Below are 24,119 nucleotides of genomic sequence, written 5' to 3'. Positions count from 1 at the left end.
TCCATTTTTTCTTGAATAGTAAATAAAAATCATTTTATTGTCTGTAGAAGATCTATTGGTTTTTTAAAATTATCTTACGAGGGAGCAGTGTGGAGATGGGTAGAGATACAAGAGAAAAAGACTAGTGTCTGTATGTTGGAAAGGTACATAGGAAAAAATGTCTACTGTTGGTATTGTAGGAACAGGAGGATAAAAGGAGCTGTGAGGAAGAAGTAGGTCTCTGGGCTTGATCAGGAAGAAGGACCAGCTTGGCTTCTAAAAATGGTTTATGCTTATGTAAACTAATTTCACAGGTTCCTACAGCTCAGCTCAGTGGTGCTTACAAGTCTTCCCTGATGTCTTTTTGTTGTTGCTTTAAAACTTTCATTCAAACTACCTGACTTATTTTACAGATCCCGCATTTTGAGTGGAACTCTATGGCATTGTCAACAAAGGAAGCTCGGATGGACTACCTGAGAGAACGTATATTTGGAGAAGGCAAATCATGATTGTAGCTTTTATTTAAAAATAGTGACAATGGCGTGTCACAACTGAACTTATTTTAATTAAGTGGTCTGAGTCAATGAAAAAATAATAGTACAGAATTGACTGATTTCAAGGTCAGTTGAATACCTATTAAAACAGACATTTTACTTTCTCCAATATTTCTTTACTATCTGGTTGGGAAATTGTATAAAATTCTTAATGTAAAGGACTTGTAGCTTTTAAGAAATGAAAATAGTTTATAATTCAGTCCTTGAGTGTCTATGAAGTGCCAGGAAGTGTTTTAGATGTGGGGATACAGCCGTGAATGTAGCATATCTGCCATGGGTAGAGTCAAACAAAATAAATGAATAAAATACATTATGCCATAGATGATATCGAGTGATATGGAGAAAAATTGGGGGGAGAGGGGATAGGAATATTTTGGGTAGGTATAATTTTAAATAGGGTGATCTGAGAAGGACTCACTAAGGTGGTATTTGAATAAGGGCTTAAGGAGATGAGTTAACTGGCAGTAGAGTATTCTAGGCAGAGGGACCAGTAGGTACAAAGATCCCGAGGTAGGACTATGCCTGGCATATCTGAGGATAACAAGGAATCCTCTGTGGCTGGAACAGAACAAATGGGAGGTTGAGGGTAGAGGTATAATAAGAGAAAAAGTAAAATAGAAAAGAGTCAAATATATATCCCGTGACCTCATGGCTACGGTAAGTGAGATAAGCAGCCATTGGAGAGTTTCTATAAAGGAATGATAGGAAGTCATATTTTAACTGAATCACTTGGGCTACTCTGTTGAGATGAGCAAAGACTGCAGTAAGGCAAGTGTATAAGCAGGGAAACCTATTAGAAAGTCATTGCAATAATCCAGACAAAAAATAGATGGTTCGTGGGGCACCTGGCTGGCTCAGTCGGTAGAACATACGACTGTTGATCTCAGGGTCATGAGTTCAAGCGCCACATTGGGCATGGAGCCTACTTAAAATTCCTTAAAAATAAATGGTTGGCTTAGAGTAGTAGCTATGGAAGTAATGAGAAGTGGTCAGATTTTTTGATGTATTTTGAAGGCAGAGGAACCAAAATTTGCTCACTGATTGGATATGAAGTATGAGGGAAAGGAGTCAAGGATACGTCTAAGTTTTTGTCCTGAGCGACTAAAAGGATGTTACTGCTATTGACTAAGACGGGAAAGTCTACGGGAGGAAGAAGTAGAGGCCGCAGTGGGTGGGAGGATCATGAGTTTGGTTTTAGACATACTGAGTTTGTGATACCTTTTACTTATTTTTTATTTTTTTAAAGATTTTATTTATTTGTCAGAGAGAGAGAGAGAGCGAGCACATGCACAAGCAGGGGGAGCGGCAGGCAGAGGAAGAAGCAGGCGCCTTGCCGAGCAAGGAGCCCCATTCGGGTCTTGCTCCCAGGACCCTGGGATTATAACCTGAGCTGAAGGAAAACGCTTAACTTGACTTAGCCACCCGGGTGTCCCTGGGATGCCTTTTAAACATCCTAATGGAGATATCAAATAGGCATTTTAATGAGTTTGGAGGTGAAGGCAGAGGTCTAGGTGCCAGATAGAAAGTTGGAAGTTGTCAAAAGTATTTAATGTGATGAAAGTAGATGAAATCACTGAAATGTGATTTTAGAGGAGAGCATTAATGGAGGAGAAGTCTGAGGACTCAGCTCCAGGTGCCCCAACATGAGGTCTAGAAGAGGAGGAATAAGCAAAGGAGGCTGGGCAGTGGTGGCCAGTGAGGTAGGAGGGAAAGTCATAGGTAGTGATACTTCCTAGAAGCCAAGTCGAGAAAGCATCTCAAGGAGGAGGAAGTGAGCAGTTGAATCAGATGCTGCTGATGGCTTGGGTAAAATGAGGACTGGGAAATGTCCATTAAATTTAGCAACATGAAAATCATTGGTTACCTTGAAAAGAGAAGTTTTGGGGAAGGGGTGTGTGTGAAAGCCTGATCGGTTTAATAGAAAGTGGGAGGAGACAGGGTTTTGTTTTGTTTTTTTTAAATAAACGGAAGTAAAGAGATAGAATGGGAAATTGACCAATCTTGACCTGGTCTCATCCTACCCATGATGGATAATGATTTTTCTTGTCTTACAACACATTTATTCAATAAAATAGTTGCTAAGGGCCTACTATGTGATATAATCCCTAGCTCTTCTTCCAAGAGTGATATATTTGTGCTGGGCAGAAAGCCATGTTGTAGCTATCCTCAGGCCACTGGTGGGAGTGCAGGTAATTAGCAGCTGAAACTTGCTGCCTTCTGACTTCATGACCCTATAAGTTCATTCTGTCCAAAAATAAGTTGGTAGCCAGAGTGCCTTGAGTCTGAAGCATAGCTATAAAACATGTGTCCTGCATAGATTTGGGTCTGTTGATATTGATTTAGGTTTAGTTGAAGTACTTGTTTAAAATATCGTTACTTTGCGGGACGCCTGGGTGGCTTAGTTGATTAAGTGTCTGCCTTCGGCTCAGGTCATGATCCCAGAGTCCTGGGATCCCAGAGTCCTGCATCGGGCTCCCTGCTCAGCGGGGAGCCTGCTTCTCCCTCTGCCTGCTGTCCCCCTGCTTGCACTCGTGCGTGCGTGCTCTCTCTCAAATAAATAAAAATTTTAAAAAAGATAATAAAATATCATTACCTTGCATGATGTGAAGTCCATACACAATCATTTTACAACATGTAAACTTCAGAGAATCTTTTGTGAAAAACAGGATGAAAACAGTAAGCAAATGAAGGGCGTCTCTTTGTAAGCCAGTCTCCCTCATTTTGGATTTCCTCCTGATGTTCATTTGTATTAGCTGAAATGCCAACTTCTAAGTGTTTGTCTTCTGTATTCATAAAGGTGTTCTATTTCCCAAGCAAATGGTTATGAGAAATAAACCCTGAATAGGTTAAAATATTTTACTCAGCAACTTTTAGAATAAAATGGTTAGACCAATGAGGATTCTAAATTGTTTCCTTTGGATATAAATGAAAACCCAATTGTTGTATACTTTGAATATGTGGAAATCTTGATTAATGACCCTGATGTACTTTTCACTTACTGTTACACACACTCTGACATCTCTTGTACCACATCTCTTACTGTCCTTCCTCTAGGCTGCCTGATTCAAATGGTCTTCTTTATATATATACTCTTATATTTTTGTTTGATGGTTTTTCCGTTTACATAACTGGAGTTGTTAAGCAAAAGCATTTTTTTAAAGCATTCTTTTTTTCATTGAAATATAATTAACATACCCTAGCTAAATCGTGGAAGGAACCGAGATGCCCTGCAACAGATGACTGGATTAAGAAGTTGTGGTCCATATATACAATGGAATATTACTCAGCTACCAGAAAGAACGAGTTCTCAACATTTGTTGCAACATGGACGGCACTGGAGGAGATAATGCTAAGTGAAATAAGTCAAGCAGAGAAAGACAATTATCATATGATTTCTCTCATCTATGGAACATAAGAACTAGGAAGATTGGTAGGGGAAGAAAGGGATAAAGAAAGGGGGTAATCAGAAGGGGAAGTGAAGCATGAGAGACTATGGACTCTGAGAAACAAACTGAGGGCCTCAGAGGGGAGGGGGATGGGGGAATGGGATAGGCTGGTGATGGGTATTAAGGAGGGCACGTATTGCATGGTGCACTGGGTGTTATACGCAACTAATGAATCATCGAACTTTACATCAGAAACCAGGGATGTACTGTTATGATGACTAACATAATATAATAAAAAAAAAACATTAAAAAAAAACCATACCATAAAATCCACCCTTTTAAAATATACAATGCAGTGGTTTCTAAAATATTCACAAGTTTGTACAACCATTGCCACTATTTAATTCCAGAACATTTTCATCATCCCAAAGTATCATTTTTACAATTTAATCTCATGTCTATATAGATAAGCACTCTCTCCCCAAAAGAAACCACGATCTTGCTTTTATAGCAAGCACTTCCTCTTACAGTTTTATCACTCAGGATTGCATCTCTGCGCCTCCCCCTCTTTTAAAAAGTGTGTCTTAATTTATAAGCATCTCCCACCATCCCTTTCTCTTCCAAACAGTTTATCTGCTGAACAACTTGTGGCGTTTACCCCCTCGGGATTTGTTGATTGTACAGTCGTGGTGTAGTCTAGAGCAGTATTTGTCGACACAGAGAAGCACCTAGGATTCTACTTCAGAGATCAAAGTAAACCTGATTTTTGTCGGATGTTTCCGTATTTATGGTAGAGACAATAAACCGATATGAACACTCATCTATTCTTTATGAAATTGCTTGACAAGTGATAATGGAACACTCCAAATTAGTTCCAAGTCAGGTTTCTCAGAAAATAAGATGTGTAAGGATAGAAGTCAAACGTATCTACGAAAGCATGTGAAACCCATTTGTGATGGTTAGTTGATGACTTGCAGAGAGTTGAATATGATGATTGTGGACAGACCAAGGTGCAAACTTAGTGTGTACACTGAGAACAACATCTTGAATATGGTGTTTCACATCCCAGAAAATGCAATGATACAGTCACCTTTGTTTCTATCAGAAATTTGAGAATAGTAGCTCTTTCATGGAAAATATATATAAAACTTAAACCAACAAATACACACCCTCCTCCGGTACACCCAACGAATGCCCGGCAATTTAAAGAATCCATTTCCTAAGGACGATCCTTTACCCTCTACCACAGATACAGTAGTTAGGAGCTTGAAGATTGTGGTTTACTGGTTTTAAATTTAAAAAAAAATTAAATTTGATTTAAATCACAAACAATGTACTAGTATCACAAAAGGAATGGAGAAAAAAGAAAGACCACTTGAATTTGACTACTTAGAGATTTTTCCCCTTCAAATGAGACCCATTTATTATACTTCTTAAAAAGCATTTCCAAAGTTTTCTCATGGCATGTAATCTTTAACATAATGCATAGGATTCTTGTCATATCTTGAAGCACAAGGGAAAGTGATATTTGATATTTTAAACATTAAAAAAATGTAAATGTACATATTCCATTCCAATTTAATTTATAATAGAAAATGAGTGTAAAGTTACCGTAACAATGCAAACGAAAGAATTAGTAAATAACTCAAATTTAGAAACCTCCTTTACAATTGACTGAGACAGATTAACAAAAGAAACAATCCATTCAACTTAATATTTAATTTCTTACAATGATCATTACACTGAAGATTCAATGACTTTGAGGTTTTGATGCCCACTGCTAACCTCATGGACAGTAATTTAGTTAATAATTTCTACATGAATCTCTGCATAGGCTTTTGAAAAACAATAAATTAAAGCCCTATTTCCAAACAAAACACATCCATTCTATCGTGTTTTTTCATCTCCCTGTTTATAGTTTAGACAGTTTGAAGAGGTTTAAACGTGTTGCTAGGCAACTAGCTCCTGAAGCATAACGTATTTCCTTCAACATCCCAGCCCATTCCTTTTTATCATCTTCATACCTGATGGAGAAAAAAAAAGTAATCAATTAGCAGTTTACGAATAGATAGTTCTGTAGGTTTCCTTGTATTAAATATACAAATACGGGTTTTCAAGAAAACCCTCTTGGCTCTTGTCCAGAAGAGGATGCGCCTGACTGGTAGAGTAACATTTGAATTCCTCCCCAAAGATGCTGTCTCTGAATGAGCATATGTCTGAACTACTGCCATGGTATTTAATCTGGTTGGTTAGGCAGTTAAGCCTTCTCTGGGAATCAAAGACTGTTCAGAGATGAAGAGTAATCGACAGTTAAGCAATCAACTCTTCACCTATGGACCGATAATGATGGCTGATCTCTATGAGTCAAGGTCAGCAGACTCTACCTTAAGAGTAAGAACTGGGAGGAACAGGGATGGCTAGTCACCTGGATTATAATTTCAATTGTTCCAATACACTTGTGCCCAACATAGCACCTGACACTAGTGATCACTCCAGAAGAATCCATTCCCCTCCCCCGTTCATGTCCTGTGTGAGTACTACTCTTAGATTTTGCACTTGATGTTCGGTAAGAACTAACATTAGGTTGTTCCCTTGGGGAAATAGTCACTGTTACAAAGATTCAGACAACTTAGAATTGCTTTGAAATATGTGTGCCTCTACTCTGCCTGGTGCCTGGAATGCCTTCTCCGCATGAGGAATCCTAAATGCTGCCTTCTCTCTGAAGCCTTCCTCGCCTTCCTCAAGCAGAGTTTGTAGCTTTCCCTTCACTTCTCACATTGTCCTTTGTATAATATTTATTATAGCAGTTAGCATTCTCTTAATTTTTTCCCTTATATTTATGTTCTCAACAAGCTCAAGGGTACTTGAGGGCAAGTAACATATCTTATTCACCTTGGTATCCTCCCCTCCTCCAGAAGCTATCAATAGTTGACACATAGGAAATACCCCCAAATCATTCTATGATGATGAATAAGATTTAAAGTTATAGTTTTTAAAATTAGCTGATACCTACGTAAGATATGTGCTCTCTGACTTAATTTCATCAGTGGTCCAAATTTAATCTTAATATTTGCACTATGCACCAAGTGACTTTTATGTTGAGAAAAGTAGACAAAAATATTTTACCACTAATAAAGGGAAGAACCTTAATTATCTCTACAAAATCTGGGGCCACACACTAAAAGATAAGGAATGGTTTTAAATGACCTAATGAAAAAGTGACCACATTTAAGCAATAGGAGGTTACATGAGTCTTAAAAGCATTTGCTTCCCGGTTGCTGGAGGGGAGGGGAGGTGGGTGGGGGGAAGGGTTGGCTGGGTGATGGACACTGGGGAGGGTCTGTGTTGTGGTGAGCACTGTGTATTGTGTAAGACTGATGAATCACAGACCCGTACCCCTGAAACAAATAATACATTATATGTAAATAATTTAAAAAATAATTAAAAAAACATTTGCTTCCTGGCAGTTATATTTTTACTTTCATCTTGGTCAATCCTACATAATGGAAAGATTTCAATAAAAAATATAAGAATGGAAAAAATCTTTTTTACACATCACACTAAGAGGGTCTATAGGTTAGAATGTGGTATACCGATAGTTTCCGTCTCTGATTTCATCTCTGCATGTGTAAGTAGATTCACTAGGAAGTTGGGGACAAGTGGGCAGCCACCTTTTTGCAGGTCAGTTGCTGTCAACGTTAGCGCACATCTGAGTCACCTGGAGGGCCTGCTAGACCACATTGCTGGGCCCCATCCCCAGAGTTTCTGTAGATCTGAGGTAAGGCCTGAGAATCATCTCAGGCCTGAGAATTATCTTAACAAGTACCCAGGTGGTGCTGATGCTGCCTTGGGAACCACAGCAGATCACTGATTCTCAAACTTGACTTGCACATTTGGAACCACCTAGAGACATTACAAATATTGATGCCTGGCTCTCACCCCCAGAGATTGACTTAACTGGTATGGAGTATGGCCTGGGCATGAGCATTTTTAAAGTTCCTGAAGTGATTCTAATATGCAGCAAGATTTGAGAATTATTGCTCCATCCAAGTGGAAAACACCAGTACCTAAATTTAAAATTTTACAGCCGGGCAGACAGTGATGAATGTATTCTTGCCCCGATCTGGTGGTTCCTAGACATGTCTGCACATTAGAATCATCCAGGGGTCTTTTCAAAGTTTCAAAGCCCAGACCGTACCCTAGACTAATTAAACCATAGTCAGTAGAAGTAGGACAAGAAGTGTCAGTACTTTTTGAAGCTCCCTAGGTGAACGTTGGGAGCCACTGCCCTCACTGCAAAATACACCATCATCGGAGAGGACCCCTCTATTGAGGCTCCCCTCAGCAAGGTAAGGGCTACGTTTAGCGGAGATGCTCTCCTTTGCTGCCAACAACGCCCTCCTGCTGAAGCAAGTTGAATTTTGGTCACCGTTAGGAAGCACAGCGGCTCCTGTGGGATTCAGCTGATCGGTGGCACCATGCCCTAACGCCGGTGTTTCTCATTAGATCAGAATCACCTGAGAAGGTTTAGGACCTAACTGCAGAAATCCTGATTTAATTGGCCTGCATTGAGGTCTAGGCGCTGGTATATTTAAAATCCCACGCGATTTTAACGTGCAGCCAGGGTTAAGAATCACTGTCTAGGGGCGCCTGGGTGGCACAGCGGTTAAGCCTCTGCCTTCGGCTCAGGGCGTGATCCCGGCGTTCTGGGATCGAGCCCCACATCAGGCTCCTCCACTATGAGCCTGCTTCTTCCTCTCCCACGCCCCCTGCTTGTGTTCCCTCTCTCGCTGGCTGTCTCTCTCTGTGTCAAATAAATTAAAAAAAAAAAAAAGTATCACTGTCTATTCACTGCGGGTATTCATCCCTGTTTTCCAAAAACCCTGACCACCTCAGCCCTCCACTATTTCATTCTTTTTTTCCTACTGCTTCCAGCCTTTTTCCATCTCAACTTCTTCCTAAGTCTAGCCTCTTTCTTCCCTGGAAATTTCCACTTTCTTTTTCTTCCTCCTCCTTTTTTTGGGGGGAGATGAATAATAGTGAGCTTCCCTCTATAGCCACTTTTTTTCTTGTCCTCTACACAGCTAGTTACAACAATACAAGGAAATGATGTTTGATGCATAAAATAATTGCTTGGTTAAGCCACGGGCCTTTCAACCTCCCCGTTCACCAGGGAATAAGGCATGTGCTGGGTCAGGTCTAGAACCAATAATATCCACTTTCCACTCTCAGCCTTGGTGGTATGTCCTCACTGATCACTCTTTTAAAGCTGTACCTACAAATTAAAATGTCTATGCAAATCACCTGGGTATCTGATTGAGTTAAGTTTGGTGTGGGGCCTGGGATTCTGCATTGAAGCTCTCAGGAGATGCCACCACTGCTGGTCATAAACCATACTTTGAGTATGTCCAAGGTTCTGGACAATCTGGTGACAGATCAGGTAAGGGCATCCATCATTGAGAGTGGGGGCTGGCCTTTAAGCTGAGAGGGAAAGCATGAGTTTGGCAATTTCTGGATGAGTGTACAGTATGAACTCACTAATGCTCACCTCAGGCAACTGAGCTCTACCTCCTATAAATTTTTCTCAGCAAGCACAGTTCCTGGGCTGAAGGCAGCAGGCACCATTTGGCAGACACATGCGGTACCCTAATGGTAACCAGACATCTGCATACTGTATACCCTGCCCAACTATGTGACTCTCCGTGCATAACACAACCTACACTTCTGCTCCCAAAACTTCCTGTATGGACCCTGGTCTCCAGAGGATATTCACAGCATTAGAAACAATGGTAAAATTCACCATCCCCCACACGCTGCATAAATACTACATTTGTTTTAAGCCTAACTTTAAAATACTCAAATGAGTAAAGACCGCAAATGTCATACTTGGGACATCTGCCCAGCACTTACCTGAGAGGTAAATGGATTGCTACTTTTCACTTTTTTCTTTTTAAAAAAGCTTTTGTAACTGAATGCTCAAAAACTGGAAAACCACTTAAATTAGATTCAAAATAGAATTAATGAATTCATGGAAAACTCAAGAAGTTAAATGTTTCTTCAGAACTCTGTTTTCTTAGGAAATAAAGTACTCTCTGGTAGAAAGGTTTGGAAATAGCCTTTGCTCTACCAGATGCCTCGAGCATTACACTTTTAGAGCTAGAGTGGAGGTTAAGGATCACCGGTCCAACTCTCATTTTACTTATTTTACTGATTTACAGGCCCAGAAAAATTCTTCCCCAGGCACAATTAGAAGCAATACTCGATCATCAAGTAAGCGGCACGTGCAGAAGTCCAGTTAGGTCCTAAAAGTGTTTAGTCTACTACCAAGAAGAAGCATGTTGGGAAAGTCTGGCCTACTCTTTACTGCAAAACTGTTTGTTTAATCCGTTATCAGTTATTTGATTTAATATTTGGTCCAAAAGATTGGGGAGTCAAAAAAACTTACTTCCATATGTCATTGACTTCAGTGGGTGCAAACTCTTTAGACTCCAGTTGAATCATGGCAAAACCACCGATGGCATACAGGGATCCAGCCAGGCCAACCAGACTGATGGAACTTCTTTCTTGGGGAAATTCAGTCATTACTTCCCATCTAGGAATTATGGAAAATAGAGTCAATGTAAAACCTAAGGAAATGCCAAATGTATTTACTGAGTAATTATATAAAATTTTAATTTTAAGGGGCGCCTGGGTGGCTCAGTCGTTAAGCGTCTGCCTTCGGCTCAGGGCGTGATCCCGGAGTTCTGGGATCGAGCCCCACGTCAGGCTCCTCCGCTATGAGCCTGCTTCTTCCTCTCCCACTCCCCCTGCTTGTGTTCCTTCTCTCGCTGCCTGTCTCTCTCTCTGTCAAATAAATAAATAAAATCTTTAAAAAAATTTTTTTTTAATTTTAAAATTCAAGTAGCAAGGCATCTAAAATTAGAAGGTTGTTACTGAAAAATATCTAAATATTCCTTTATTTGGAAGATGTGACCAGATTAAATTGAAAGCTCTCAATACATCAGCCCCGGAATATTTCATCTTCATCGGTTAGCATGTTCAGCGATGGCGCTGAAAACAGCGGGCGTTTTGTGGCAGTTCTAGGCCTCCTAGGTCCTACTGTGTTAGAGTTCATTTGAATGCTGATACAAATTGTTAGAAACTCTGATTTCCATCATTTCTCAAGAAATTTTAAATCCTTTGGCATGTGACTAACCTTATATTATTCTAGTTTAGAAGCTAGGGTTGGTAATTTTCTTTTTAATAACTTATACTTCATATTTTTAAATAAAGGATTTAAGGAAACTTTTTAATGTTAACAGCCATATGAAATAGGACAACTAACGATAAAATCAAACAAATTAGTTGGAAGGATCAAGAGTCTAGAATGAGTTAATCATTTTGGCAACTCTATTTTTACTCGGACATTAAAAGCGGACCTTTACTCTGAACATATTATCTCTTTTTCTAATTATAAAAATAGTATATGTACATTGTAGAACATCTGGAAATAAAGGCATAGAAGAAAACAAATACCACCCATGATCATAGCCTCCAGAATAATAATAAGAAACATTATAGCATAATTTTGTTATTTCTCAAAAAGCATACAAATTTAAATATAAACATCTATACATATGTATGAAAAAAACTAAGAGCATAGGGTATTTACCATTCTGTGTGCTTCTTTTTAACGTCTTATGAGTGTTTACCCATACTATATAGTTTTCAAAAAAGATGATTTTTAACGATCATTTAAATCCTTTCCCATAAAAATTCCTTGGTGATTTTCAGATCCTAAAGTCTATTTTGTAATCAGGCATTACATGGTTCCTTAAAAAAGTAATGACAGTGCTCTAATTTTTTCTTCATTGCTAAACTAGGAGTATAAAACCTGTATACTTATCCAGATGACTGAGCTCAAGAATTTGAAAAAGACTAATTTTACATAAAGAATATCTGTCAAATATCCTTTCACATTAACTTTAAGCCAGTAAAATCATATATATGAACATTTTTTTTTAAAGATTTTATTTATTTATTTGAAAGAGATAGAGACAGCCAGCGAGAGAGGGAACACAAGCAGGGGGAGTGGGAGAGGAAGAAGCAGGCTCCCAGCGGAGGAGCCTGATGTGGGGCTCGATCCGTAACGCTGGGATCACGCCCTGAGCCGAAGGCAGACGCTTAACGACTGAGCCACCCAGGCGCCCCTGAACATTTTAAGAAAATTATAAAGAGCATAAAAAAATTTCTGAAACATTCACGCCTTATGAATACCACAAGCTAAGTGGAGGTCTTTCCATCCTTAAACAAACTACATATTTCAAATCAAATAACCGTATGGAGACATGTATATCATCCACACGCATATGACTATTGCATGACTAAACTCACAAAGTAGTAACAAGGATAAATTGAACACTGTCATTAACTTGAGGGTTATGTGTTCCAAGTTGCAAACACAAATAATGCATCAGAATGGTAGGCATTTCACACCCAGGAACAGCAGAAGAAACTGAGATCCAGATGCTTTCTCTTAATCCTTGCCTGCCTACCCTCCTCTCCCCATGTCCCAATTAGAAAGCTTAATTTTCATCCAGTGTTAGAAAGTAGAGCGATTCATATGCTGTAGTAAGTATATAGCAACTCACTTATTGGTTGTGAGGTCAAAAGCTTCCACGGAAGCGGAAAGACCATCTTCAGTGACACCTCCCGCGATCACAATTTTGCCTTTGTGCACTGCCACGCCGAACATGGAACGAGGGGTTTTCATTGGAGCCAGATCCTTCCAGTCTCCTTTTTTGGGGTTGTAGATAAACACCCTGTTTGTGCACTTCCTGTAAATAGAAAAGAAAACAAAATGGTCCTTTTAGAACCTTCCTTTTTTGAAGGTTTACTTCAGAATCATTTCGCTTTACTTCCCATCTGAAATATATAAAACAGAATTAGAAAAACTCAAAAGTATTCTTAATCTGAACATATGACACAAGTGAAGGACAATTCCAAATGTGAGGAACTTAATTGTACTACTGGAAGGTAGGGTAAATTTCCTTTTGGCAATTGCCCAGGCAGAGGAGATTTTAATCCTATTTGCCTGCTGCTAAATTCAATGGAAGACAGGAATAGAGTTAAAAAAATTCATAAACCCTTTATTGTGCCAAGTAACAAAAATGGTAAGCTTATCTTATTATTTGAATCTCCTGGGAATGAATCAATTAATTTTAAAAAAATAACTAGGTATGAAAGTACCTATTTTAACTTTATGTCATATGATTAGTATACCACTAATATACCAATGCATTTGAAGAAATCTGGGACTATAGATTAGACAACTAGTCATCTGAGTAGATGAGTAATGAGAACAGTTTTATATGCTAAATGCTACCACGAAAACCTGTACTCATCTGAATTATTCTTAGTATGTTCCTTATAGTTCCTTAAAGTCATCCATAGTTTACTGATGGGAGTTCAAAATGCTAAATAATAATTAATAACTGGATATATTTGTGGGGTTTTTTGTTTTGTTTTTGCTTTTTAAGATTTTACTTATTCATTTGAGAGAGACAGAGCGAGTGAGTACAAGCGGGCAGAGGGGCAGAGGGAGAGGCAGTTTCTTTCTGAACAGGGAGCCCAACTCGGGGCTCAATCCCAGGACCTGGAGATCATGACCTGAGCCAAAGGCAGACGCTTAACCATCTGAGCCACCCAAGTGCCCATTTTTACTTTTTTAAAAGTAAACTTTATGCCCAACATGGTGCTTGAACTCAAACCCCAAGACCAAGAATCACATGCTTTACCAACTGAACCAGCCAGGCACCCCTAGATACAGTTGGTAAAGCCAAAAAGCAAACAAAACCCCCAATTTTTTGTGAGGACAACTTTTTTATTTAGTCTTATGAAAGACCAGGTATTTGGAGTAGAAGCATTTCCTCTAACATTTGGCTATAAGTATTACTTTAAAACTCCTTGACAAGGGCATGATTACAAAATCATGTTCTTCAAATTCAGTGGTGTTAACTAGTGCAATTCAGTGCTTACTTTTAGATAATGACTCATTTCAAAGTTCTTGACTTTGGCATTCGTCAAGCAATGTTGTCTTGGTTAATCATATTCTCAAGATTAATATATTCTTACTGACAAGACCTGAATGCTTTTACTGACATATCAATTTCCTAGTTACTAATACCACTTGAAGGAAACAATTTAAATCATTTGGCAGGGTCACTACATTTCCAAAGTCAGAACACTTGCTTAATACACATTTTCCATTCCATTTACTCAGGAAAAATACCCAAAATAAGATTTTGCACTGAGTAAGTTTGTAATATGGCCTTCCTTTAAATTGTCATTTGATGGGTATAGCTGGGATTAAGGAAAATATCAAAATTTCAGAATGTTATCTTTGAATATGGTTAGACAGTATAAAAGTCCATTATTTTTTTCAGCAACTAGTGATTTATTTTTACTTTATTTTTTGATTGAAGTATAGCTGACATACCATATCCTATTAGTTTCAGGTATATATCACAGTGATTTGATATTTTTATACATTATGAAATGATCACCCATGGTAAGTTTGGTTACCATACAAAGTTATTACAATATTATCCACCCATTCTCAACCCTTCCCCCCTCTGGTAACCACCAGTTTGTTTCCTGTATCCATGAGTCTGTTTCTGTTTGGTTGTTTTTTTTCATTTTTGTTTGTTTTTTAGGTTTCCATTGCTTTTTAAAATCACATTTCCTGTGCTATTTGTCATTTTAATTTAGTAATGACCATGAATTATTCACTCAGAATATAAAGTTCGCAGAGAAAGACAATTATCATATGGTTACACTCATTTATGGAACATAAGAAATAGGAAGATTGGTAGGAGAAGGAAGGGAAGAATGAAGGGGGGGGTATACACAAGGGGGAATGAACCATGAGAGACTATGGACTCTGGGAAACAAACTGAGGGCCTCAGAGGGGAGGGGAGTGGGGGATTGGGCTAGGCCGGTGATGGGTAGTAAGGAGGGCACGTATTGCATGGAGCACTGGGTGTTATACGCAAACAATGAATCATGGAACATTGCATCAAAAACTGGGGAGGTACTGTATGGTGATTAATATAACAAAAAAAACTATTAAAAAAAATAAATAAAATAAAATGCCATCGAAGGCAAAAAAAATTACTCAGATTGAAATAAAAAAAATAAAGCTCGTTATTTCTAGCACATTTCCATATTTTACTCTCCTTTCCTGCTTTGTTCATGTAATTCGTAATTCTCGTTTCCTTTCCAGGATTGACATCTTTATTTATTAAGCAACCTGGGCAAATGAGGACAAGCCAAATTAGGCAGAGTTTTCAGGGGCAGGAAATTTAATTCTCACTGTTTAAACTGAAAATCTTGGGGCGCCGGGGTAGCGCAGTCGTTAAAGCGTCTGCCTTCAGCTCAGGGCGTGATCCTGGCGTTCCGGGATCGAGTCCCACATCGGGCTCCTCCGTTGGGAGCCTGCTTCTTCCTCTCCCACTCCCCCTGCTGTGTTCCCTCTCTCGCTGGCTGTCTCTCTGTCACATAAATAAATAAAATCTTAAAAAAAAAAAAATAAACTGAAAATCTTTATTTTACCAGATGGGCTACTGGTTTAATTAAGTGACTGCTGGAGCACTCTGAACTCACTTCTCCCTTTGGGTTGCAAAATCTTTTTCCTAATTACCTATCCCTTGAAAGGTGCCTAGGAATCAAGTTATATGATTTTTATCCTGTTTTCCTCACAAGACACTGGGCACTAGTGGGTGAACTAGGTGTAGCAGCTCTGTTCGATCAGTGCCTCTTTGTGACCAGTTGGTAAATGTTTTGAAAATCCCCTCTGTCTAGGAGAAAGTCAGTGAAACATTGTTTAGGAAATAACTGCCCTCTTTTCAGTCCCCATGCTTTCCGGTTTTAAACTGGCCTATCTGAATTCTCTCTTATGAATGTAAACTACAAATCTATAATATTTTTATGCACTATCCCTTTAGCAGTTATATTTTAAATATTACATTACAGAGGTACACTTAATTTTTACTTAGTTATGGCCAAGAGAATAAGAAAGCCCAGTGTTTTTGTTGTTTAAGATTTATTAATTTATTTTAGAGAGGGAGAGAGAGTGCAAGAGCAGCAGCGGGAGGGGCAGAGGGAGAGGGAAAGAGACTCTCAAGCAGACTGTGCCCTGAACGGGGAGCCTGACTTGGGGAGCCCAACTAAGGGCACCCCACTAGGGACTTGATCTCAGGACCCCGAGATCACGACGTGAGCTGAAACCAAGAGTCCGAGCGTTAACCTACTGTGCCATCCAGGTGCCCTGAAAGCCCACTGGTTTTAATGTAGTGAAATATAATTAAAAAGTAGTCCAATTAAAGACTTGATTATGCTCCTAAATGCTGCTTTTTCACTGTAAGAATGCTTATGATGGAGATATCATAAGATAAGATATGATGCCAGTTCCTAGCAATATGCTGGAATCTACAGGTTTACTTTAGCAGCTTTTTAAAAAGATTTTATTTATTTTAGAGAAAGAGAACAGGGGGAGGGGCAGAGGGAGAAGGAGAGAATCTCAAGCAGGGTCTGTGCTGAGAGGAGCCCAATGCAGGGCTCCATCTTGCAACCTGATATCTTGACCTGAGCCGAAATCAAGAGTGGGATGCTTAGCCAGCTGAGCTACCCAGGGACCCCATGTTAGCAACTTCTAAATTTTATTTAAATTTCCCTTCAGTTTCCCTTAGAAATCATTTATAATATCCTCCAATAGCTTTTCAAAATTTTATTTTGAAACTTTAACTTCCAAAATATTACGGGTGAGAACCAAGTCCCATTTCAGTATGTAGGTTCAAATGAAGGGAGAAAAGAGCTCTCGCATTAAAAAATCATTTGGAGGGCTGCCTGGCTGGCTGTCAGTAGAGCATGCAACTTTTGATCTCCGGGTTGTGAATTCAAGCCCCACATTGGGGGTAGAACTTACTTAAAAAACAAACAAACACAAAGGTTTAAAAAAAAATCATTTGGATATAAACCATAAGGAGATTTTAGGGTACTTACTTGTCATCTGTCTTTCCTCCTAGACAATATATCATCCCCTTATGTGAAATCACACTATGGCCATAGACTTTGATAGGCAGTTTTTTAACTTCATTCCACTTTGCAGCCCTGCAATGAAAAGATAATAGAATTTCTGTGCTTTCTGTTAATGCCAGGGTCTAAAATTATGAATATGTAATAGGCACTCATATACCCGAATGCTTAGGAAACAGGAATGTCATGTCAACTTACACGGGATCATAGCATAATACTGAATCCAGTGAAGCCTCTGTTTGAAGATCTTTGCCTGCAACCACATAGATTTTGTCATCTACCTCTCCCAGACCAAAGAGACACCTGGCTGAAGGCAGAGGTGGAAGTCCAACCCATTCAGATGCTATGTTATCAAGCTGAAAGAAAAACATATGAAGAATTGTGGAACTTGTTAGAAAAAAATTACAGTTGTACTGAGATACATGCTATATTTTACGTGTTGGGTAGAACACACTTAGATAGTCAAAGATGTGCAGGTAAAATAAAACTGCAATCTGGAAGTCTCATATTTTACCTATGGACTACCAAGCAAAATGAGGACATCTCCTTGGCTTATTTAAAATACCAAAGTCTGCAGAAAGGAAGGAGAGAATAGAGTCACTAGAGGTCAGTTAGAACTGTCAGGTTCCTTGTCAAAGTTTCTTCCCATATTGCCTTCTTCAGGCTCTAAAAAGGCATTGTAATACTTGTAGGGCATTGGGGAAAGAAAGACTGTCACTGTAGGGAGGGTCACGGTACGTGAGTGACCCCCGAATGCTATATTTAACACGCTCCCCAAGCCGACACCCAGGACAGCTGGACCTGTCGCTCAGTCCACAGACAACTGGGATGTTAGGCAACATCTTTTTTCTTTTCTTCAAAATTTGTTTAGGTTCTCTCAGTTTTGCTTTATTACTTCTGACATAGGCAGGAGTTAACAGCTATAACCTCCTCATCTTTTGTTGGAAGTCATTTGAAATACCCTTGTCTCTGTCTTTAAAAAAAAAATTATCTTAGGAAGCAACTTGCTTGTTTTTGCTGCCACTTCTGCAAGCCTAAGACAGCTCTTTAAGCGCTGATGCTCTCATAGATCATTCTGGTATGGCTGGCATCAGTTTCAGCACTTACTATTGGTCACTATAAGATTTTTTCCATTTGCATTGGGGACACCAAGGCATGAGAACACTACTTCATGAGGGAGTGCTGTTACAGATCTGTGGTTCTCTGTAGTGCTACTTCTGCGTAGCAGAAGAAAAAGGAATAAACCCCAGAATAACTGGATACCAAGAGTAGGTGCAGACATTAAAGGTTGCGGTCAAGGGAGGGATCTCTGTAGAAGTCTGTGTGTATCTCGCCTAGTAACTCCGGTTAAAGCAAAGCACTAATTAAGACTAGACACGATGAGTTTATTCCTCACACTTGCATTGTTAGCTCTGCATTCACGAATTTTAACACCTAGATTGTGAGCCCTAATGTTTTCATATTTGAAAACAAATCCTTTGATCAAGAAAGTGGTGTGTACTCCAGTAGAAATAATGGACATTTATAAAGTCTTGGCTCCGTGACAGGCTTTGTACTAAATGCTCACAGAGCTTTTAAGTGATATTCAAATAGAAGCAGTATAAATTCACTGTGGTTTTTTTAAATGGGAACAGTAGCCATTGTAATCCCAGACTGGAGGGGGTACTGCCCACGCTGGACAGTACTGCCCACATCTCCACACGACCCCCAGTTAGGGCACTTACTACAGCCAATGTAACAGGAGACTGCCTACCAGGCTCTTTTATAGATGAGCTGTCAAGCTATTTAACCTCTCTGGCTCTAGTTTCCTCATCCCGAAGATCAGGGTTTGGACCTAGATTACTTTAAGATGGAGTGCTATTCAAAAATTGATGCATCTATTAATTCTATGAAAAAAATCCCCTCTCTTACCCAGGTAAAAAATTCTCATCATCTATTTATAGCATACAAAGATCACATTATTCCTAACTTAAAACATTTTCAACAGATGTGACCAAGCAGAAAAATACAATATAAAACCTGATATTCTCATACATGCATTTTCTTGTGAGTCACAAATAACCCTTCTTGCAGTCAGGTGTTTTATCCTGGCATCTTGTTGCAATATTTGTGCCTTTTAAGAGGAGCAAGCCATGGGCAATGACAGGAAGTCGATCTTTTCAACTTTGTATAACTGTTTTTGTAGCTATAAAGAACATCAAACAGGTTTCTTGGAACAGAAATGAGAAGCTTTGCCAATAAAAGTAAGAGTAGTGACGAGATGGAAGAGAATAAAGATAAGACTATAAGTATTTCTTGGATCTATGATTTCTAGATACCTGTCCATCTATATTTTTTATTTTTTGTTTTTGTCCATCTGTGTTTTGATGTCATTTTTACATCCTGGATATAATTATTGCCTTTTGAATTGAATTTGGCTTTTCTGAAATTTCAGTGAATTTAAAATTAGGGCTTAGGAAATTTTCTGGCATGCATTCAAACACTTATGATTATGGCTCCTATTTTATTTTTATATTTTGTAGTTAACACTCTTCAACAGAACTTTGAAAATTAAGAATCATGATTAACATGTATTATTACATTTTTCAAGATTAGAAAAAGCTGGTTAAAGGTAGTATTTTGTGAATGCACAGCATGTCACATACTCTGAGAGCACACGGTGACTGTGATATGACATTCTACACTTATCTTTGGCCTTTCCAACTCAAGTGCCCATAAACCTCAGGCTATGGGTAGCTATGACCTAAACAAACTTTTCTGTAGCTGTAAGCTATAAAGTATGGGTATTGGCATTATTAAAGATAAAGGTTAAGCAACTGATTCTTCATAAACTGATAAAATATAATGTGTTGATAATATGAAACAAACTCCCTTCAAACAAACCACAAAGAATCTATTAGTTTGGAGGATTTGTTTCCTTGGACACTTCTGTGGTTTCACAAAACAGATTAACTTGCAATAATGTCTAAGTACAAGTCTGATCCAAATACATGTGGTCACTTGTCACAAATAAAAATTAATGGGGCGCCTGGGTGGCTCAGTCCTTTAAGCATCCGAGTCTTGATCTCAGCTCAGGTCTTGATCTCAGAATCATGAGTTCAAGCCCAGCGTTGGGCTCCACACTGGGTATGGAGCCTACTTAAAAAAAATCATCAAAAATAAACATTTCTAAATATAATTAATGAATTCAAATTAGTGACACTGGTGTAGATACTTTTTCCCAGAAGGTAACCCAAAGTGTGTAAATTAAGTACATAAGTTCTCTTCATTTTCAACAAATTTTAGACTGTAAACATAAAAGAGAAAGTGCTACCTTTAAGAACTTAGATCAGTTCAAGAAAACCTGGAAAAAGGCTGAAAATCTGATCAATTATCATTTCTGTAATGTGTAAAGTACTATGATTTAGGGAAATACATTAACCTGTTTTTCAGAAAAGCAATACAATATTAAATTTAAGTTTTACTAAAACAGTGGGTTTTGAAAGATTACAGTCACCATCAGCTATAGTCTTGACATTTTGGGTGAGAATATAAAGAAAACCTTGAGTCATCACTTACACATTAATTAGAAGCTCATTCTTCACCAAACCTTCTATTAAATATTAACAAGCTATTAACTGATTTAAATATTCTGTCAACTCTCGAAGTAGCGAAAGTGCAAGGGACTGGAATAGGAAATCAAGTTGGATAAAACGCAAGCAGCCTGCATAGTTCACACATCAGCGAACAGGAGGGTAAATAACAGTGTCCTTTATGCCTCTACTTTTATAAAAATAGCCCTGCTTACCTGGAAGAAGTAGGACTGTAGAGGTTGATCTTTATTTTCTTCATCCACATATAGTCCTCCTACCACATACACCTGATTTTGCTGGGTAACAACGCTAGAATGATTTCTGGGAATCTGCTCAGCCAGCGCAGTGAGGTAGCACTCATTTTCTGTGGGATCGTAAGCCACTGCAGCTGTGTCATTAACCAGGAGGATGAGGTCTTTGACAAACATTCCATGCCTGGGAATGTCATTCAGGTAACCGGGAAGTAAATCTTCATCACCAACATCACCATTCACCTCACCAGCCCCAGCCTTCTCTGCATTTTTGCTAGGTTCTGGGAGTTTGCCTGCGAAGGCATCTTTGAGAACTTTGATTTTTTTCTGGAGTTCTGGGTTGCTTTTAATTATATCATCTTTCTCAACATGATCTTTAAAATATTTTTCTGTCATAAGGCGAAAACGGATACAGTCAAACACTTCATTAAGGTTTTTAACCCTGTTTTCTTTGTCTGTTCGCACCCATTTCATCACTGCCTCAAATACTGCTTCTTCCTTTTCTACATTTAGGCTGTCATTTGAAATGACGGAGATCAGTTCCTGTGGAGATAGTTGCATAAAGTCCTCTTCCTTACAAATCTGTACAAAGCGATCAGACACAAATTCACGGGCAGAGATGGCGAGTCTCGGGCAGTCAAGAAGAAGTCCTAATCTTAAGATGGCTAGACAGTTACCAGGAGCAAGTCTTTTCTGAAGATAAGAAACACAGACAGTGAACACCGAGGGGATCTGAAAGCGGCTGGCCAGGGCAAAGATATCTTGCACATTTCCATCGTTGAGATCAATACTGGCAGAGTACAGGTACTTGATGATTAAGTCCAGCACAGCAGGATCCACATTATCTAATACGACCTCCTTTTTCTTCCCCTCATCCATTTCAGATAAAAAATACTCACGGAAGTAAGGGCTACAAGCTGACAAAATCAATCTGTGGCAAGGAAGACTTTTGTCACCTGCTTTTAGGGTGCAATCGATGAATTTTTTTTCATCCAGGAGATCTTTTAGACCATCCTGAAGAAGGGTGGATTGGTAAAGCCGCAGTTCCTCTGTGAGTTCCCGCTGGGAATCCATTTTGTGAGTAACCTGGGTAAGGAAGGGGACACTGAAGGCCTGAGCTCCTTGCAGCACACAGGTCTAGCTGTAAAAAGGCAGATCAGTGTGCTTTGCCCAGCTTGAAGCCTTTGCAATTTAATCCCACCAGCTAAATATAGAGACCAACTCTAACAACGGGAATTCAGGAGAGCTAGTTTGGAAAGAAGAGTTGTTCCTGCAGCTGTTATAGATTGAAGGGAACAACTGGAACTTTTAATCACTAAGGAAACAGCTAAGAAACAAGAGATTTAAATGAAGTGGGAAGCTTTAAGATACATAAAGCATTAGAACATATGCCAATAAAGGCATGTTTAAAGAACGTGTTTATTGAACTGACAGAAAACTGAATCATAAAAATGAGTCAGTCTGCTAAAAATGGTCTAGTGGCAAACTCCTTGGCTGTCTGAATTAATGATGCAAAGGTCAAGAATATGAGGTGAGTTCATTTGAATACTCATAAGCAAAATCCCTTTTCCAATTACTGAGACATATAAATTATTTTCCACTTAAAACAGTGATATTTATAATTTTCTTTTAGAAGTAGGAAACTTAAAGACTTCTATTTATGTACTATTAATATAATTTTAAAAAAACCTTTAATAAAAATACCCCATCATTATTGATGTAATAATGCAGAGAAACTGCTAATTTTCTAAGACATTCTAAATTATCCTTCTTTCATAAGTGGAAAAACTATAATTAGTATTGAATTACATTATAAAATTATTTAAGTTATTCATACCCTGCCTTTCTCTACAAAGGATCTGATGTGGCAAACAATTATAAAACAAGTAGAATAAAGGCAAAAGGTTAAAATGAATCAAGTCCAGAAAGAAATAGAAATAGTTAAAAGTCAACAGTAGGTAAAGAAAAAAATCACATGATTACTAAAGATATTCCATGATTTAAGTATTGAAGATAAAAAAATTAAATAAAATACAGAACAGATGTAACTCCACGAAAACAGTGTTATCAACAGAACACAGCAAAATCAGGAAGAAGTGCTACATCACCTGCATAATTTGAAAAACAAGCCTGTTCAAGGAAAAAAAAAGAATACGTAACTCAAATCATAATCTAAGTTGTTGATTGTAATAGAACACCCTATTAATTATGGAGTGCAGAAGTCATGATTTGAAAAAAACCTGATCCTTTGTTTATATGCAGATGACATTGTATATACCTCTTCATGAACTATTTTATTACAAAATCATACTGTCGCATTTTCTGAACTCAGTGGGGCTGCAGATATACTGTATAATTTCAAAGTTTGGTATTCTTAAACCTCAAAAGACTATAAGCTCCTTGAAGACAGGAATTTTTGTTTTGGTTTGCTTTGTTCAATGCTATAGCCCCAGCGCCTCGTGTGCTCTGTAAATATTTGTCCAATGAATAAATGCCCCTAGATCAGTGAATTGTGTATTTTTAAACTTCAAGGTCTCTATCTATGAGTAAAGGCTTTTCCCTCTTATTTTACATCACAGTGAAGTCAAAGGTACTGTCAGCTGCTAAAACAACAGCTGAAAGAAGAGCTCATTGACTCTTTTTTCCATTTATAGATGTCACTAAAGGTTTTAACACACTAGAAAAAACTAACAGCTGCTCCCTTGTTTAAACAATAAATGACTCATTTCTCTCTACTTGTAACAACTAACATTTGAAAAGATTAGTGAGTCAGATGCAAACACCATGATATGACATTTGAGATTCCTTACTAGTCAGCAATTATAAAATCTGTTTTGCTTCAAAAACCATTTAAACATATTCCTGGCAGCATTTTGTGACCTGTGTGAATTTTTCAAACAACCCGTTTTTTTCCCCTTAATGTAGGTTGTTTATTATAACCCCATCTCTTAAAAAGTGTACAAATCCTTTTCTTTTTAAATAAAGAAACGAATGTATTGCTTTTGTTCATTGATTTTAACTGAACTCAGGTTAGCACTTGGTTAGCATTTGGTTGTGCTATGTGTTTATAGTTTTACATACAATTGCGTCTTATTTTATACGCTGTTACACACTCACTCCTCTCCCTCTAGAGAAAGAGGGCTCCTTTGGCTAATTTCAATGGTTTAACAAAGGTTCCTCACAATGTTTCTTTATACCAAAGCAGTGGCAAAAAACATGAATGCCAGAGAAGTTGCCAAATCATAGCTAAGCAAGAAATCAGAGAATATCCTATTTTTGAAAACTTCAAAGAGGTTTCAGTGA

The 24,119-nt window shown here is 38.4% G+C and overlaps 2 protein-coding genes across 4 annotated transcripts in view; one reads left to right on the top strand and one right to left on the bottom strand.

Moving 5' to 3' along the window:
* The window catches only part of FASTKD1 (FASTK mitochondrial RNA regulator 1), a 43,351-nt gene extending 37,732 nt beyond the window's left edge, over positions 1 to 5,619 (top strand). For 2 of the 3 annotated variants that reach the window (XM_087861241.1, XM_045783782.2), the window contains exon 15: positions 393 to 5,619. In XM_087861241.1, coding sequence (XP_087717367.1) covers positions 393 to 488 — 96 coding nt within the window. In that variant the 3' untranslated portion in view covers positions 489 to 5,619. The remainder of the gene's footprint in view (positions 1 to 392) is intronic. The other variant, XR_015724091.1, reaches the window with a different exon arrangement.
* Positions 5,314 to 21,973, bottom strand: KLHL41 (kelch like family member 41). Its single transcript, XM_045780230.2, has 6 exons — positions 20,781 to 21,973; positions 17,192 to 17,349; positions 16,961 to 17,068; positions 12,550 to 12,735; positions 10,365 to 10,511; positions 5,314 to 5,943 (listed from the first exon to the last, which is right to left on the bottom strand). The coding sequence occupies exons 1-6, from the start codon at positions 21,888 to 21,890 to the stop codon at positions 5,832 to 5,834; spliced, it is 1,821 nt and encodes a 606-aa protein (XP_045636186.1). The 5' UTR covers positions 21,891 to 21,973; the 3' UTR covers positions 5,314 to 5,831.
* Positions 21,974 to 24,119: the final 2,146 nt, after the last annotated feature.

Source organism: Ursus americanus, chromosome 1 (assembly GCF_024610735.1).
Source record: "Ursus americanus isolate L20-20 chromosome 1, mUrsAme1.1.p, whole genome shotgun sequence".
Lineage (NCBI taxonomy): Eukaryota > Metazoa > Chordata > Mammalia > Carnivora > Ursidae > Ursus > Ursus americanus.
The sequence above is the reverse complement of the archived record's forward strand: the minus strand, read 5'-3'. Positions and strand labels throughout refer to the sequence as shown.